Below are 15101 nucleotides of genomic sequence, written 5' to 3'. Positions count from 1 at the left end.
CTGGCATTACGACTGGCATTCAGTACAGTTTGAAGTGTGAGTTGTGCCCTTCCATGAACATTTTAATTGTGCCCTGGCAGGACCACACTGTGAGGCACTAAAGGTAAAGGGGCCACCGCAGGACAGCCACCCAGCAAGCCGGTTTGATCCAGTTCAGGGCCACGGAGACCAAAGTCTGTGCTGCAGCACTGGGCACAGGGCAGAGCCGCGCCAGGCGTGGGTGATTGAGAATGTCATATTTTAGAAATAAAAAAAAAAGAAAAAACAATGCCAACAGTATATTTTATGAACAGAACCCTCAAAAGACAAAAGAATGTTAACAATGCAAAATAAGCAAATGTGATATTTGAAGGAGGAGGTGGATTGTGTTAACAACCATATGGGTTACAGATAAGAGTGTTAAAAGAAAATCTCTGAGTGGCAGAGTTACAAATCTCTGGATAGACTGTGCTTGAGATTTATATAATATATCAAATTCAGCTGCCAGTTACATTAATACACACATACATTGGCACGTCCAGCAAAGAAATGTTAGGGCGCCAATCGGGTCACCCCTTTTATAACTTAACAGACCACCAGAATAAACAGGCACATGATGGTGTCATAAAATACAAAAAAAAAGTGGGGGGCTGGACCCCCCCAATCAGGACCAGAAAAATGAAAACTCTGTCAAGTCGGCACAGGGTCAGGCTGGAGCTTCATCTGCCAGTCTGCTCTCTCCGAAATGAGCCGACTCCTTCTGGAAGCGTCTGAGCTTTATAGTCACTGGACCGGAAGGGGCAGAATCTGAGAAGGGATTTAAAAAAGATCTCCAGACACTTGGGAATCAACTACTCCACTGTCTGGAAGATCATCCACAAGTGCAGGGCCCTAAGGGCCAGTGGGTTCAAATGCCACTGCTGACACCTGTGTGACCACCAGCAAGTCCCTGCACCCGCCTGTGCGTCAAACAGAGAAGAAGACAAAAGAAGTGTCACCAGTTGTGTCACTCAAAGGCTGTCAGTCACCTTGGATAACAGTGACAGCTAAAAAAATAAATGTGAAGGTGAAGTGGAGAAGACTTCATGTTACAAGTTATGCCAGTCTGAGAGCAGAACATACTGTAAGATGCTGAAGGAAGTCTCCAAGCAGCCCAGGGTTTCATCACGAGACCTCCAGGTAGCTCCTGCCACCACTGATGCCAAAGTGCACAAGTCTGCCATTAGAAAGAGGCTTCACGAGTGACATCTCCATGGGACATGTGCCAGCAGGATACCAGGGCAAAGACTGAAGTGTGCCCGGGAAGACGTAAGCAAAGACCAGGATATCTAGAGTGATGTTCCCTGGACAGACGAGGCTGAAAGAGAAAGAAAAAAGGAAGGAAGAAAGATAAAGGGTGGAAAAGAAAGAAATGAAGGAAAAGAGAAAAGAAGAAAGAGAAAGAAAAAATGAAGGAAGAAAGAGAAAGGGAGGAAAATAAAAAGAAAGAAAGTGAGAGAAAAGAAGGAAAGATGAAAAAGAAAAAAGGAAGGAAAAAAGTGAGAGAAAAGAAGGAAAGAAGAAAGAAAAAGGGAGGAAAAGAAAGAAATGAAGGAAGAGAGAAAAGAAGAAAGAGAGAAAAAATGAAGGGAGAAAGGGAGGAAAACAAAGAAAGAAAGAAAGTGAGAGAAAAGAAGGAAAGATGAAAGAGAAAGAAAAAAGGAAGGAAAAAGAAAGTGAGAAAAGAAGGAAAGAAGAAAGAAAAAGGATGAAAGAAAGAGAAAGGGAGGAAAAGAAAGAAATGAAGGAAGAGAGAAAAGAAGAAAGAGAAAGAAAAAGGAAGGAAGGAAGAAAGAATGAAAGAGAAAGGGAGGAAAAGAAAGAAAAATGAAGGAAAAGTGAAAAAGAAAGCAGAAAGAAAAGAAGGAAAGAAGAGAAAGAATAAAGAAAGGAAGAAAAGGAAAGAAAGAGAAAAGATGAAAAGAAGAAAGAGGAAGAAAAAAGGAAGGAAGAAAAAGAGGAAGGGAGGAAAAGAAATAAAGAGAAATGAAGGAAAGGAAGAAAAGGAAAGAAAGAGAGAAAAGATGAAAAGAAGAGAGAGAAAAAAGGAAGAAAAAGAGAAAGGGAGGAAAAGTGAAAAAGACAGCAGAAAGAAAAGAAGGAGAAAGAATAAAGAAAGGAAGAAAAGGAAAGAAAGAGAAAAGATGAAAAGAAGAAAGAGAAAGAAAAAAGGAAGGAAGAAAAAGAGAAGTGAGGAAAAGAAAGAAATGAAGGAAAAGAAAGAAAGGAAGAAAAGGAAAGAAAAGATGAAAAGAAGAAAGTGAAAGTAAAAAGGAAGGAAGAAAAAGAGAAAGGGAAGAAAAGAAAGAAATGAAGGAAGGGAAAAGAGAAAGAAAGAAATGAAGGAAAAGAAAGAGAGAAGGAAGGAAGGAAGAAGGAAAGAAAGAGGAAGAAAGAAACAAAGGAAGGAGGGCAGAGAAAGAAAAGAAAGGAAGAAAAAGAAAGAAAGAATGGACAGAAGAAAGGGAGGAAGACAAAGAGAAAGAAAGAAAGAAAGAAAGAAAGAAAGAAAGAAAGAAAGAAAGAAAGAAAGAAAGAAAGAAAGAAAGAAGGTTCTGGAATGTCAAATCCCATTGAGAAGCTTTGGGGGGATTTGAAACGGCCTGTGCATCCAAGACAGCTGGGAGACCTCTGCATGGAGGAGCGGGTGAGACCTTCTCCCGGCCGATGTCAGAGCCGACTTGAGGGGTCTTTGCCGGCTCTTAGAGCCGAGGGTGGACTCCATTTCTCCACTTTTTCATTTTTCAGACGTTTCGGAAGCTCAGGGTAGGACCTGAGGACAGGCGTGAAGTGCTCCGACTTCCCCCAGGGGTTCTGTTTGTTCTTGGGCCAGCATTTTGAATTCATGGAGAGCTGCAAATGGAAGAGTTGGAACGCCGTGTGAAGAGAGCGTCACAGACGCCTTAAGGCCTCCAGAAACTTCTCGTTATCCTCCGTGGTGTCCTAGCGTGTCAGATGGCAGCGGCCGACTTGCGCCAGTGTTGTCGTGTGATGTGTGTGTTGTAAAGACAGAGTGATGTCGGCGCCGCCTTCGCTGAGGAGCCAGACTGCACCAAGATGGACTCTGTGAGCTCGGGCTGAACTGTCGGCTTCTACATAATTAAGTGAAGATGGCTCTTCAAGTTCCACTAACGCCTCCTTTTCGGCTCCTCTGTTATCACCATAATTGCTGTCTTCAGCAGAATTGCGCTCACATTTATGTAACTTAAGGATTTTTTTGCACATCTCCTATTTCAAGTCCTTACACAGCGTAGTGTGGGGGTCTCTGATCGCTCAGTCCATTAATTATCAGTTTGACCTTCGGCAATGCCGGTGATTAATCACAACAATAGACAAGATGTCCCCTCGGGGGGGACGCCAGCTTCAGTGTTGGTGAGGGATCTCCGTGTTACCGGCTGGGATACCAGAAATATGAAGAGGGCTGTGCAGTTTATGAACGAGGTTTAGAAATCGCATGAACACTGTTGGGGTCCAGATGTGGTCGAAGAGGACCTTTCACAAATAAACCCGACACGCTTTGTTGGAATTAACAACATAATACCACTGATTTATAACTTAAGGATAATAGATGAGGATTACAGTCAAGAAAATATGTATAGTGTGATGGACAATACAAGACGGACATACGTCAGAATACATTGTGACCGAGATAGAGACCCTCAGCAACAAAACAAGGAATGTCGGGATGCCAACCGGGTCCCCCCTTTTTTAAGGAGTTCATAAATGAAATCAAAATCGTGGCACAGCCGCCACAAACACAGCTCTTTGCTCATTTCTATTGCAGTCAGAGAATACGGCTTAGTCAGGATGCCAGGTCCAGTTCTGATGCCGTTTTCTGCATGGCATCTGTTTCTATGGCATCTCTCCTGAAAGGGGTGTGGCAAAGCAGGGGGGGTGGTTTATGCCATGAGGCAACCTATCAGGGCTTCAGAACTGAACTGAGACAAAGAGAAGATATTGTCAGTGACAGCGCCCCCTGGTGTGTGTGTGTGTGTGTATATTGTGGCAGATGGCCAGGGCCCTTACCCATCCAGGATGCCCTGACCATGGAAGGACCGGGGTAGAGAATATTTTCAAGACCGATAGAGTGCAGCTCCCTTGATTTCCAACAGGACCACTGGTCATGAGCATGGAAGCTCAATCCTACTGGGGCCGTGGCCACCACCAGAGGGCACCTGGACATTTGCAGAGCCCTATTTGCCACACTCAGAAATGCTGCCAGAAGAAGCTCATTGGACACCTGGAGTCCTGCTGGGTGCCCTGTAAAAAGGAGGCTGGTCACCAGGAGTCATCGGACTAGGACTGAAGGGGCGACGAAGGGGCTGTGTGAATTAAATTAGCGTGTTGTGTGTTATAACCCGTGTGCTGCCTGTCTGCGTCGGGGTTAGGGCGGCCGTACATGACCGGGCATCACAATACACACACACACGCACATATCTATATATATATAGTGATAATGAGACAAAACCAAGAAATGGCCTTTAATGATTGACCCACAGGGTAGCATGGGGGATCTGTGGATTTCTTGTTACCAATGCCAATGTCTGGGGAGAAGTTCATGTGAATATCCTAACTGAAAATAAATTAGTGACATAAACGTTGAGACATTCAGTGCTGATTCCCCATCTCTGTGTAGTGCCTGTCATCTGTCACTTACAGTGCTTACTGGTCAGGTCTTCACTGTTTGTCTCATTTTTGTTCTCCATTTCACTGTACTGCAGCCCTTCTTCTTTTATATTTTGGTCTCCATGATTATTTATTTAACTTTGCGGACCAGTAAGGAGTCGTCTCATCATGTCCTCAATTGTTAAAACACTAAAGTCAGCATCACAAATGTACTCGGAGGAAGAAGAAGACGACAAGAAGGATGTCAGGGAAGGTAAAGAGACGATTTGGAGATCTAAGATTCACAAAGGTCTAAAACAAGCATCTTTTGTTTTAAAGTGAAAGGAGTGATTGTAAACGGAGTGAATCTTAATTGCTACTTAAAAAGAAGAACTGCAGCAATTTAGAAAATGTACCAAAATGACACAATAAATACCACTGAGTGTGAGTAAGAGCTGGGAAATGTGGGGGGGGACAAAGAACAAAGCGTCACATTAATAACAAGAGGCTTCTCTTTTATTTTACAGGACGCTGTTCAGAAGCCAAGGTAAGAAACATCCACCTGTTGTATAGCGCCTTTCACGTCAGCCGATGGGCCCACCGCTCTGCTATGTTGTGCTTTTCATATCTGTCAAAGTGGCGATCACGCCATCTATTATATAGTGCCTTACCTGTCTGTCTGTCTGTCCTGCCATCTATACTAAGATTAATATCTATTATGTAGCACCTTTCATTACTATCTCTATCTATCTATTATACAGTGCCTTTCATATCTATCTATCTATCTATCTATCTATCTATCTATCTATCTATCTATCTATCTATCTATCTTATATAGTGCCTTTCACATCTATCTATTATATAGTGCCTTTCACATCTATCTATTATATAGTGCCTTTCACATCTATCTATCTATTAAATAGTGCCTTTCATATCTATCTATCTATCATATAGTGCCTTTCACATCTATCTATCTATCTATCTATTATATAGTGCCTTTCACATCTATCTATCTTTCTATCTATCTATTATATAGTGCCTTTCACATCTATCTATCTATCTATCTATCTATCTATCTATCTATCTATCTATTATATAGTGCCTTTCACATCTATCTATCTATCTATCTATCTATTATATAGTGCCTTTCACATCTATCTATCTATCTATCTATCTATCTATCTATCTATCTATCTATCTATCTATCTATCTATTATATAGTGCCTTTCACATCTATCTATCTATTTATCTATTATATAGTGCCTTTCATATCTATCTATCTATCTATCTATCTATCTATCTATCTATTATATAGTGCCTTTCACATCTATCTATCTATCTGTCTATTATATAGTGCCTTTCACATCTATCTATCTATCTATTATATAGTGCCTTTCATATCTATCTATCTGTTATATAGTGCCTTTCACATCTATCTATCTATCTATCTATTATATAGTGCCTTTCACATCTGTCTATCTATTTATCTATTATATAGTGCCTTTCATATCTATCTATCTATCTATCTATCTATCTATCTATCTATCTATCTATCTATTATATAGTGCCTTTCACATCTATCTATCTATCTATCTGTTATATAGTGCCTTTCACATCTATCTATCTATCTATTATATAGTGCCTTTCACATCTATCTATCTATCTATCTATTATATAGTGCCTTTCACATCTATCTATCTATTTATCTATTATATAGTGCTTTTCATATCTATCTATCTATCTATCTATCTATCTATCTATCTATCTATCTATCTATCTATCTATTATATAGTGCCTTTCACATCTATCTATCTATCTATCTATCTATCTATCTATCTATCTATCTATCTATCTATTATATAGTGCCTTTCACATCTATCTATCTATCTATCTATCTATCTATCTATCTATCTATCTATCTATCTATCTATTATATAGTGCCTTTCACATCTATCTATCTATCTATCTATCTATCTATCTATCTATCTATCTATCTATCTATCTATCTATCTATCTATCTATTATATAGTGCCTTTCATATCTATCTATCTATCTATCTATCTGTTATATAGTGCTTTTCACATCTATCTATTTATCTATCTATTATATAGTGCCTTTCCTATCTATCTATCTATCTATCTATCTATCTATCTATCTATCTATCTATCTATCTATCTATCTATCTATCTATCTATCTATCTATCTATCTATCTATCTGAAGCACAACACCGCCGTGTTCATGTCTTTGTCTATCTGGGTATCTGACAGCTCATTAACGTTACATCATGCTAGTCAAGTAACTTATTTGACATTTTCAGCAATTTTTGTCACTTTTCTTAATGATGGCAGAAGGGGAAAAAGATGAAGCTCAGCAGGCAGTTTGTTTTCACCACAAACGCTGATTTGTGCAGCCGGCGAGATGTGATGAGTCACAGATGTGTGTTTGTATCTCTGCTCAGAATGTTGAGACGGCAGTTGCAGTTGCGCTTTGATCAGTTCAAAATTAATTCATTCAGGGAAGCGTGGACCCCGCCAGAGGGAAAAGCAGATTTTTGGAAAGGAGGAGACGTCCTTAAACGGCAGGTGACCTTCACAAAGTCGTCTCCGCGCTGCTAGCTAATTCTTCAGTGACATCTCAAATTATACAAATGACATCAGCTACTCAGCAAAGCCAAGGAGGGACAGGCGACCTTCACCTCCATTGTGCTTGCCGTCCAGTGGTCCTTCTTTGCCGTTTCCACTTCTAAGTGTTTGCTCTGAATCTGAATTTGACAGCCTGCTTGTGATCTGCGGAGATTAAGTGCGTCCTGTAGTTCCTTGAGAGCGCGAGCCTCGTAAAATCTCAAGCAGTCTGTTTATCTAAGAATAGAACAGAAACGGGGACTCGAGCTTCTTATTCTGCTTTTAGGATCTTCTCCCATTGGGAGCTTTTATCAAACCTACCTGGGGAATCGCAGAAGAACAGCAAGAGCCTGGTGAGGCCTCCATGCATTTGAATCAGTAGGGGAGCTTCAGTCACGAGAAGTGCCATTGATATAGTGGCTTTCATATATGTCTCTGTCTGTCTGTCTGATCCTGCCTACTATACCAAGTTCTATGTATCTTTTGTAAATAAGGAAGCAGGGAAGTGAGACCCAACTAAAAATTTGGGGCACCATCTAGGCGACTCTATTTACAGCAAGAGTCCAAAAAACTGCAGAGAAATCAGCAACAGAAAATCGTGATGTGACAGGATTAAAGGACATCCATTGGTTTGGGTCTTCCTCTAACTACATCAATTTCAAACCCTTTCTTTGTTTTGTTTCTCTGGTTTTTGAACTCTCCTCACTCCTTCTGACTTCGATTTTGTCTTGTAATTCTCACCTTAGGTTACTGGTCGTTGTTTGCTACTTTTTTTTTTTTCCACGACATCCTTGTCCCCTTGGCCTGGTCCGGCCGCTTGGGTCCTCAACGATGAGAATCCTGTGAGCCAGATCATCCTCGGGTAATGGCGCCACATGGCGTAACTGACGCTCCCTCACAATGCAGGTCATGTGCCTCATTCAGGATTCGGTGAGCAACACAAAGTCAAACCAGTGGTGCCCAAAGATTTTCCAAAGTGACACACATGAAGGAGTCCAGTGTTCATCTCAGGTCACTGGATGGCATCCATGACTTACAAACAGGGAGCACCAGGACTCTAAAGACTTGGACCTTTGTCCTTTTGTGCCACACTCCCCTTTGTAGTGACCTCATGACCCCCCATACTCTCCTAATCCATCTACTGACTTCATAGGAAGAGTCACCAGAGACATGAATGTCACCGCCGAGGTCAGTAAACCTCTCAATGACGAGGTCGACACTCTCTCCGCAGACAGACACACTGCTGATGGCCGTGCCCAGGAGGTCATTTGGTTTTTATCAGGACCCTCACAAGCCCAGACCCTCAGACCCCTCACTCAGTCTCTCGAGCGCCCCGATCAGAGCCTCCATTGACTCTGTGAAGATCACAGCATCATCAGCAAAGTCAAGATCCGTGAATCTTTCTTCACCAACAGACTGGAATAACTAAATGATTTTCACTTGAAATGCCAAACAAACGTGGTATCAAAAAGGGCACGCATGGTGTGATGTCCTGGTTGAGTTGACTCTGTTTTCTCCTTTTGTATTCTTTATTGTGCAGCCTTTGTCAGAAGGCCTCAAATCCCATGCCACTCTTTCTAACGTCTTGTACTTTATAACTTCTCCCCACCTTCCTTTCTACATTTAGAACCTCAGGTAATTACAAAGAGTTAAAGACAAGCAGGAGTTAAGCTACAACTTTAAATAATGGATTATTAATAACATTCATAAAATAATAACAATAAGCAAAGGACAAGTGAATATTGGCAACCATACAACCTGATGAACGCTGATGTGGAGTCTCGGGCGGCACACACACTTGTTAGTTATTTAAATGTCTCTAGTTAAGTCAGGACAGGCCGCTTAATTATCCTTCTTCCCAGCAACCCCTGCTCCCTGTGAATCTGTCCAGTGGTGCTGGGGCTGCTGGGAGTTGTAGGCAGTTGTAAGTAGCTCTGCACCCAGGTTTCTGCTTCAATACCATGCCTTGGTAGTTTCTCCCAGAATCCCACAAGTCTTTGCATAAAGAAGTGCTAATGGCCTTTTCCCTTAATCTCCACTGATGTCCTCGAGTGTGTGATTCACCATTAAGTTAGAAGACCTCTGCTGGATTTCCTTTATTGAGGATCTTGAAGACCAGCATTAGTCTTTTCTCCTCATTTCATTCCTTCAGTCCCATGATGCACCTGGTTGCACAGCTTCACGTGCTGCTATGTCTTTCTTGTGGCGTGGTGGTGACCAGCACTGCACACAACACCCTCACTAGAGTGCTGTACAGTTTGACCATAATGTCCCTCGATTTATATTCAACATTTTTGACGACATAACCTGACGTTTACTTTTTTAATTCCTTCTTCACAGTGCTTAGATGATTATAAACGTGTTAACATAAATCCCTAAATCCTTCCTGTAGCTCAGTGTCCTCCATCTTGTATTTATAGTTAACGTTCCTCTCACCCACATGGTGCGTTTTTCTCTTGTTAAACTGCGTTGCCACTTTATTGTGTTGTAGATTGAATTTAAATGGATAGATTATCCAATCCAGGACCCCATCGGCTCATCCACCGGCATGTCTCTTAACAGGGGTGGTTGGATGGACCTGAAGGCACTGCGGAAATCAAAGCACCTCATTGTCAGAGGGCTTTGTCCAGCCTTGTGGAGCAGACAGATAAATGGCGTCTTCCAGCTCATTTTTTGTCTAACAAGTAAGCCCGCGAATCGGAAATCCAAGACTGGCAATCAGTTTCTGTTCCGTCTGATATTTGGATGGATGACATATCATGGAGGGTGGGTGCATTTAGGGAAATGTCATTTAATTACATAAGCATATCTGTACTAAAGCGGTTTCGTTTTGTGGAGACATGATTCTGTTGCCTTTGCTGACACCGACTGCTGGCAGAGTGGAGCACAGCAAGTCTAGTTTACAGGTTGTGGTGTTCGTGTGCCAGCCACTGAGTCTGGGAAGCCGCTGGGTTTGAGTCTGTGACCGTTATGTGATCTATATTACTGGCACAGTGGATTAGAGCAAGTGTAGTGAACAGGTGGTGTTGTTTGGGCGCCACCTACTGACTCTGGGAAGCCGCTGCATTTGACTCTGGGGCGGATGCCACGGCGCATTACATTGTGTTGTTTGGGCGCCATCTACTGACTCTGGGAAGCCGCCGCATTTTGGGAAGTCGCTGCGTTTGACTCTGGACTCTGGGGCGGGCGCCACACTGAATGACTGTCATGTGATCTATATTACTGGCACAGTGGATTAGAGCAAGTCTAGTTTACAGTTGGTGTTGTTTGGGCACCACCTACTGACTCTGGGAATCCGCTGCGTTTTGGGAAGCCGCTGCGTTTGACTCTGGACTCTGGGGCGGGCGCCAAGGCCGCAGTGCGCATGCGCCTCGGTGTGTATACAGATAAATGGCATCTTCCAGCCCATTCTTTGTCTGATAGGCAGACTGCAGCAGGTCAAAGTGGTCTTCCGCTAATGGGCTCCCCTTGAACTAAATAGGTTAGGCAATGGAGGGCTAGTTAGTGAAATTGGGACGAGAAAAGGCCATCCTGCCCATCAAGCTTATCCAACGTCTTCGCCATAATAACGTCAAGTCAGGGTCTGAAGGTCCCTGAGGTTCTGCTCTCCACCACACCACGTGTCTGCGGTGCTTTTGTTGACTGCCGTTACCTCCGTCTTTGAATTGACCTGTAGGGGGCATAGCAGCACCCAAAACCTCCAGACACAACCTCATAGCACAGTCCTGGGTTTGAATTAAAGTCGTTTATTTCAGGAGATACGTACCTTCACAGGGTTTCGGCCATCTTTTCTTTTCTGACACACAACAAGCATTAAGCTTCTCCTCCTACGCCTCTCATGCCGCTTCATCCGACTCGGACTACTCAGTCGATGGAGGTGTGGACCCTTTAATGCTGGACCCAGGAATACCTTCAGTGTCAAGGAGGAAGTACTCTCGGGTCAGGCAGAAGCCCCTGAAAGTAGAGACAGCCAACCCCAGCAGCTCCCCCTGTCGACGCCCAGGGAACCTAGCGGGGCTGCTCCACGGGACCACAATTCCCAGCATGCCTTTCAGATACAGGAATGGGCTTACTGGCTTAGGAATGCTGCCATCCAGTGTGTCAAGGGGGGCATGTGCTCTTGGGCAGCAGTCAATATCCATACATTACAGTGGGCCTCCCTGCCAGGTAAGGGTATGGAGCTTATCCCAGCTGGCATGTGAGCCCGGGCCTGCCATTCGTCACACCTGAAAGCCACCAATAAGCGAGGCTGTCATGTAGGAGCTGAATGAGGACAAATTATTGGCAGTGCATCCAAAAACACAGCCTATTATGAAAGGCGATGCGCTCTGATTGCATCCTGTAAGTCGTAACCTTGTGGTGCCCACCTGGCAAACTGGAGCGGCCGCCTTGCTTTCTGCAGCTTGTCCTTGAGCAGAAATACACGGCGTGTGTTCAATGAATAAGCCGCTGATTGGGTGTAATCTAATCGAGACTCCTCGGCAATTTCGACCTCATTGACGACCCTCCGAGTGTACAGTCTGTTAGGCGCCGAAGAGACCGAGGCTCGTTCATAAGTATTCCGTCACTGTGCTGGAATAACAGATATTGATTTGGACGAGACTTACGCCAGCTTTGCTGCCCACATGGAGCAGATTGATTTTTATTTTTATATATTATTGTGTTTCTGAAGAGTTCATTAAAACAAAGATCTGAATCCTGGGGGGTCCCAAGACGTGGCACCTGCAACATTTCAGTGAATGTATTGCCCTCACCCCTTCTGTGAGAACTTCATGTGTTACCTGAAAAGCGAACTCCTGTTTATGAAAAAAATAATCATTCCGGTGGGGTAAAAAAGTGATGCATTCCCAAGTCCCAAAATCAACCCCTTTTCTCCAAAATAACAGCAAATACGTTATTAACATGGCGTGACGCCGCCTCTCCTCAGCCTTACGGTGGGTTTTTAAAAGCCTGCACAACCCTGTTAAAATGGCAGGCTTATGTGATTTGAAACAAGGAATCCAAGATCAGTCAGCTGTGTCTGTGAAGTGTCGGCCCACCCGAAGGCAAACCCCGTATGAAATTAACAAAACGCGGGTTATAAACGCATTAACGTTGTTGCAGGTGCGAGTCTCCACATAGACCGCCTCAAGATGGCGGAGCTTCTGTTGATAAGGACTTCCGGCAGGAAGAGGCGGGTCCAGGCAAGCGGACACCGGAAGTGACGTCGAGGGTGGTAAAGCCGTCGTCAATCATCTGGTGTGCAGCGGGAGGAAGAGATGAGGTGTTAGTCAACGGCGCCCCCTTGTGTTCTGGTGGCAGATTACCATTATCTGAGCTTTTAAGCTGCCCTTGATGTGCACACATGTGACACATGTCAGTTCTTTATACAAAAATATTCAGAAGTGAGCATCAGCAGGATTTGCGTCCTCGGAAACAAGTTGCCCAAACTATTCTGTAACATTTCAGTCATTATTTACCGCTCTGATTATTCTGATCATAAAATAGGTCATTGCAATAGCAATTCATAATTCATTGCAGAATTTCGGTATTTGAGAGTTCCTCTAGAGTGCCTCTATCTCTTACAGGTGCTGGTCATAAAATTAGAATATCATGACAAAGTTGATTTATTTCAGTAATTCCATTCAAAAAGTGAAACTTGTATATTAGATTCATTCATTACACACAGACTGATGTATTTCAAATGTTTATTTCTTTTAATGTTGATGATTATAACTGACAACTAATGAAAGTCCCAAATTCAGTATCTCGGAAAATTAGAATATCAATTAAGACCAATGCAAAAAAAGGATTTTTAGAAATGTTGGCCAACTGAAAGGTATGAACATGAAAAGTATGAGCATGTACAGCACTCAATATTTAGCTGGGGCTCCTTTGGCCTGGATTACTGCAGCAATGCGGCGTGGCATGGAGTCGATCAGTCTGTGGCACAGCTCAGGTGTTAGGAGAGCCCATGTTGCTCTGATAGTGGCCTTCAGCTCTTCTGAATTGTTGGGTCTGGCGTATTGCATCTTCCTCTTCACAATACCCCATAGATTTTCTATGGGGTTAAGGTCAGGCGAGTTTGCTGGCCAATCAAGAACAGGGATACCATGGTCCTTAAACCAGGTACTGGTAGCTTTGGCACTGTGTGCAGGTGCCAGGTCCTGTTGGAAAATGAAATCTGCATCTCCATAAAGTTCGTCAGCAGCAGGAAGCATGAAGTGCTCTAAAACTTCCCGGTAGATGGCTGCATTGACCTTGGACCTCAGAAAACACAATGGACCAACACCAGCAGATGACATGGCACCCTAAACCATCACTGACTGTGGAAACTTTACACTGGACCTCACGCAACGTGGATTCTGTGCCTCTCCTCTCTTCCTCCAGACTCTGGGACCTTGATTTCCAAAGGAAATGCAAAATTTACTTTCATAAGAAAGCAGCAGTCCAGTCCTTTTTGTCTTTAGCCCAGGCGAGACGCTTCTGACGCTGTCTCTTGTTCAAGAGTGGCTTGACACAAGGAATGCGACAGCTGAAACCCATGTCTTGCACACGTCTGTGTGTGGTGGTTCTTGAAGCACTGACTCCAGCTGCAGTCCACTCTTTGTGAATCTCTCCCCCACATTTTTGAATGGGTTTTGTTTCACAATCCTCTCCAGGGTGCGGTTATCCCTATTGCTTGTCCACTTTTTTCTACCACATCTTGTCCTTCCCTTCGCCTCTCTATTAATGTGCTTGGACACAGAGCTCTGTGAACAGCCAGCCTCTTTAGCAATGACCTTTTGTGTCTTGCCCTCCTTGTGCGAGGTGTCAATGGTCGTCTTTTGGACAACTGTCAAGTCAGCAGTCTTCCCCATGATTGTGTAGCCTACAGAACTCGACTGAGAGACCATTTAAAGGCTTTTGAGTTAATTAGCTGATTAGAGTGTGGCACCAGGTGTCTTCAATATTGAACCTGTTCACAATATTCTAATTTTCCGAGATACTGAATTTGGGACTTTCATTAGTTGTCAGTTATAATCATCAACATTAAAAGAAATAAACATTTGAAATACATCAGTCTGTGTGTAATGAATGAATCTAATATACAAGTTTCACTTTTTGAATGGAATTACTGAAATAAATCAACTTTGTCATGATATTCTAATTTTATGACCAGCACCTGTACGTGATTTGGCTCAGCTCATCGTCATCTCCTAACAGGCCTCAGTTTCGAGTTTCATATTTTTCTTGATCGTCCTCATGAAACTGTGACACACCGACCCATCATCGACATATCGATATTTTTTGCATCAGGGGACCCTAAAATGACAAGATTCATTGAAAACCGGAGGTCGAAATTTTTGACGAATCTAAACCTTTTGCTCCTCCCCTATAGACGATAGGTTATGGTGGGGGAGGGCACAAAGCAAACAAGGTGCAAACAGATCAGAAACCGTAAGGTAAAAAGGAAGTAAGTGTATAGTTAAGGATGTGGCAGTGATTAGAATGAGCCAATCACATTCAATCTCATATTAGTTAGTATACGCCTAGTCTCGCTTTAGCCGGATGTATAATTTATAAATCTGGAGACAACCAGATTTGCTAAAATGTGGGTGGGAACATTTAGACGGCCCACTGAGTGTCAATCATGAAGGCGGAGCTCAAAGTAGGGGCGGGGATTTGGAACTACAAAGACCAGAGGTGCTCTCGTTAACCTGACTTGACAGACAGCAAGATTCTGATTACGATGAGGCGCCTACAGCTAAAAAGACCCCCGTTACGTGTGCGGAGAGCACATTTCACGTGTTACCAATAAACATAACCTGACGCAGGGGAAGACGCCTTTCTGTAGCATCAGAATATACATTGGCAAACGACTTGATCAGTGGATG

The 15101-nt window shown here is 43.2% G+C and overlaps 1 protein-coding gene across 2 annotated transcripts in view; it reads left to right on the top strand.

The window, feature by feature from the left end:
* The window catches only part of trim44 (tripartite motif containing 44), a 312379-nt gene that overhangs the window by 232977 nt on the left and 64301 nt on the right, over positions 1-15101 (top strand). Inside the window, exon 4 of one of the 2 annotated variants that reach the window (XM_051923623.1) lies at positions 5151-5170. The exons of the other annotated variant lie outside the window; for it this stretch is intronic. Coding sequence (XP_051779583.1) covers positions 5151-5170 — 20 coding nt within the window. The remainder of the gene's footprint in view (positions 1-5150; positions 5171-15101) is intronic. 2 annotated transcript variants of the gene reach the window in all.

This window comes from Erpetoichthys calabaricus, chromosome 2, assembly GCF_900747795.2.
Source record: "Erpetoichthys calabaricus chromosome 2, fErpCal1.3, whole genome shotgun sequence".
Lineage (NCBI taxonomy): Eukaryota > Metazoa > Chordata > Cladistia > Polypteriformes > Polypteridae > Erpetoichthys > Erpetoichthys calabaricus.
Note: the sequence above shows the minus strand (reverse complement) of the source record. Positions and strands in the feature narration are given on the sequence as shown.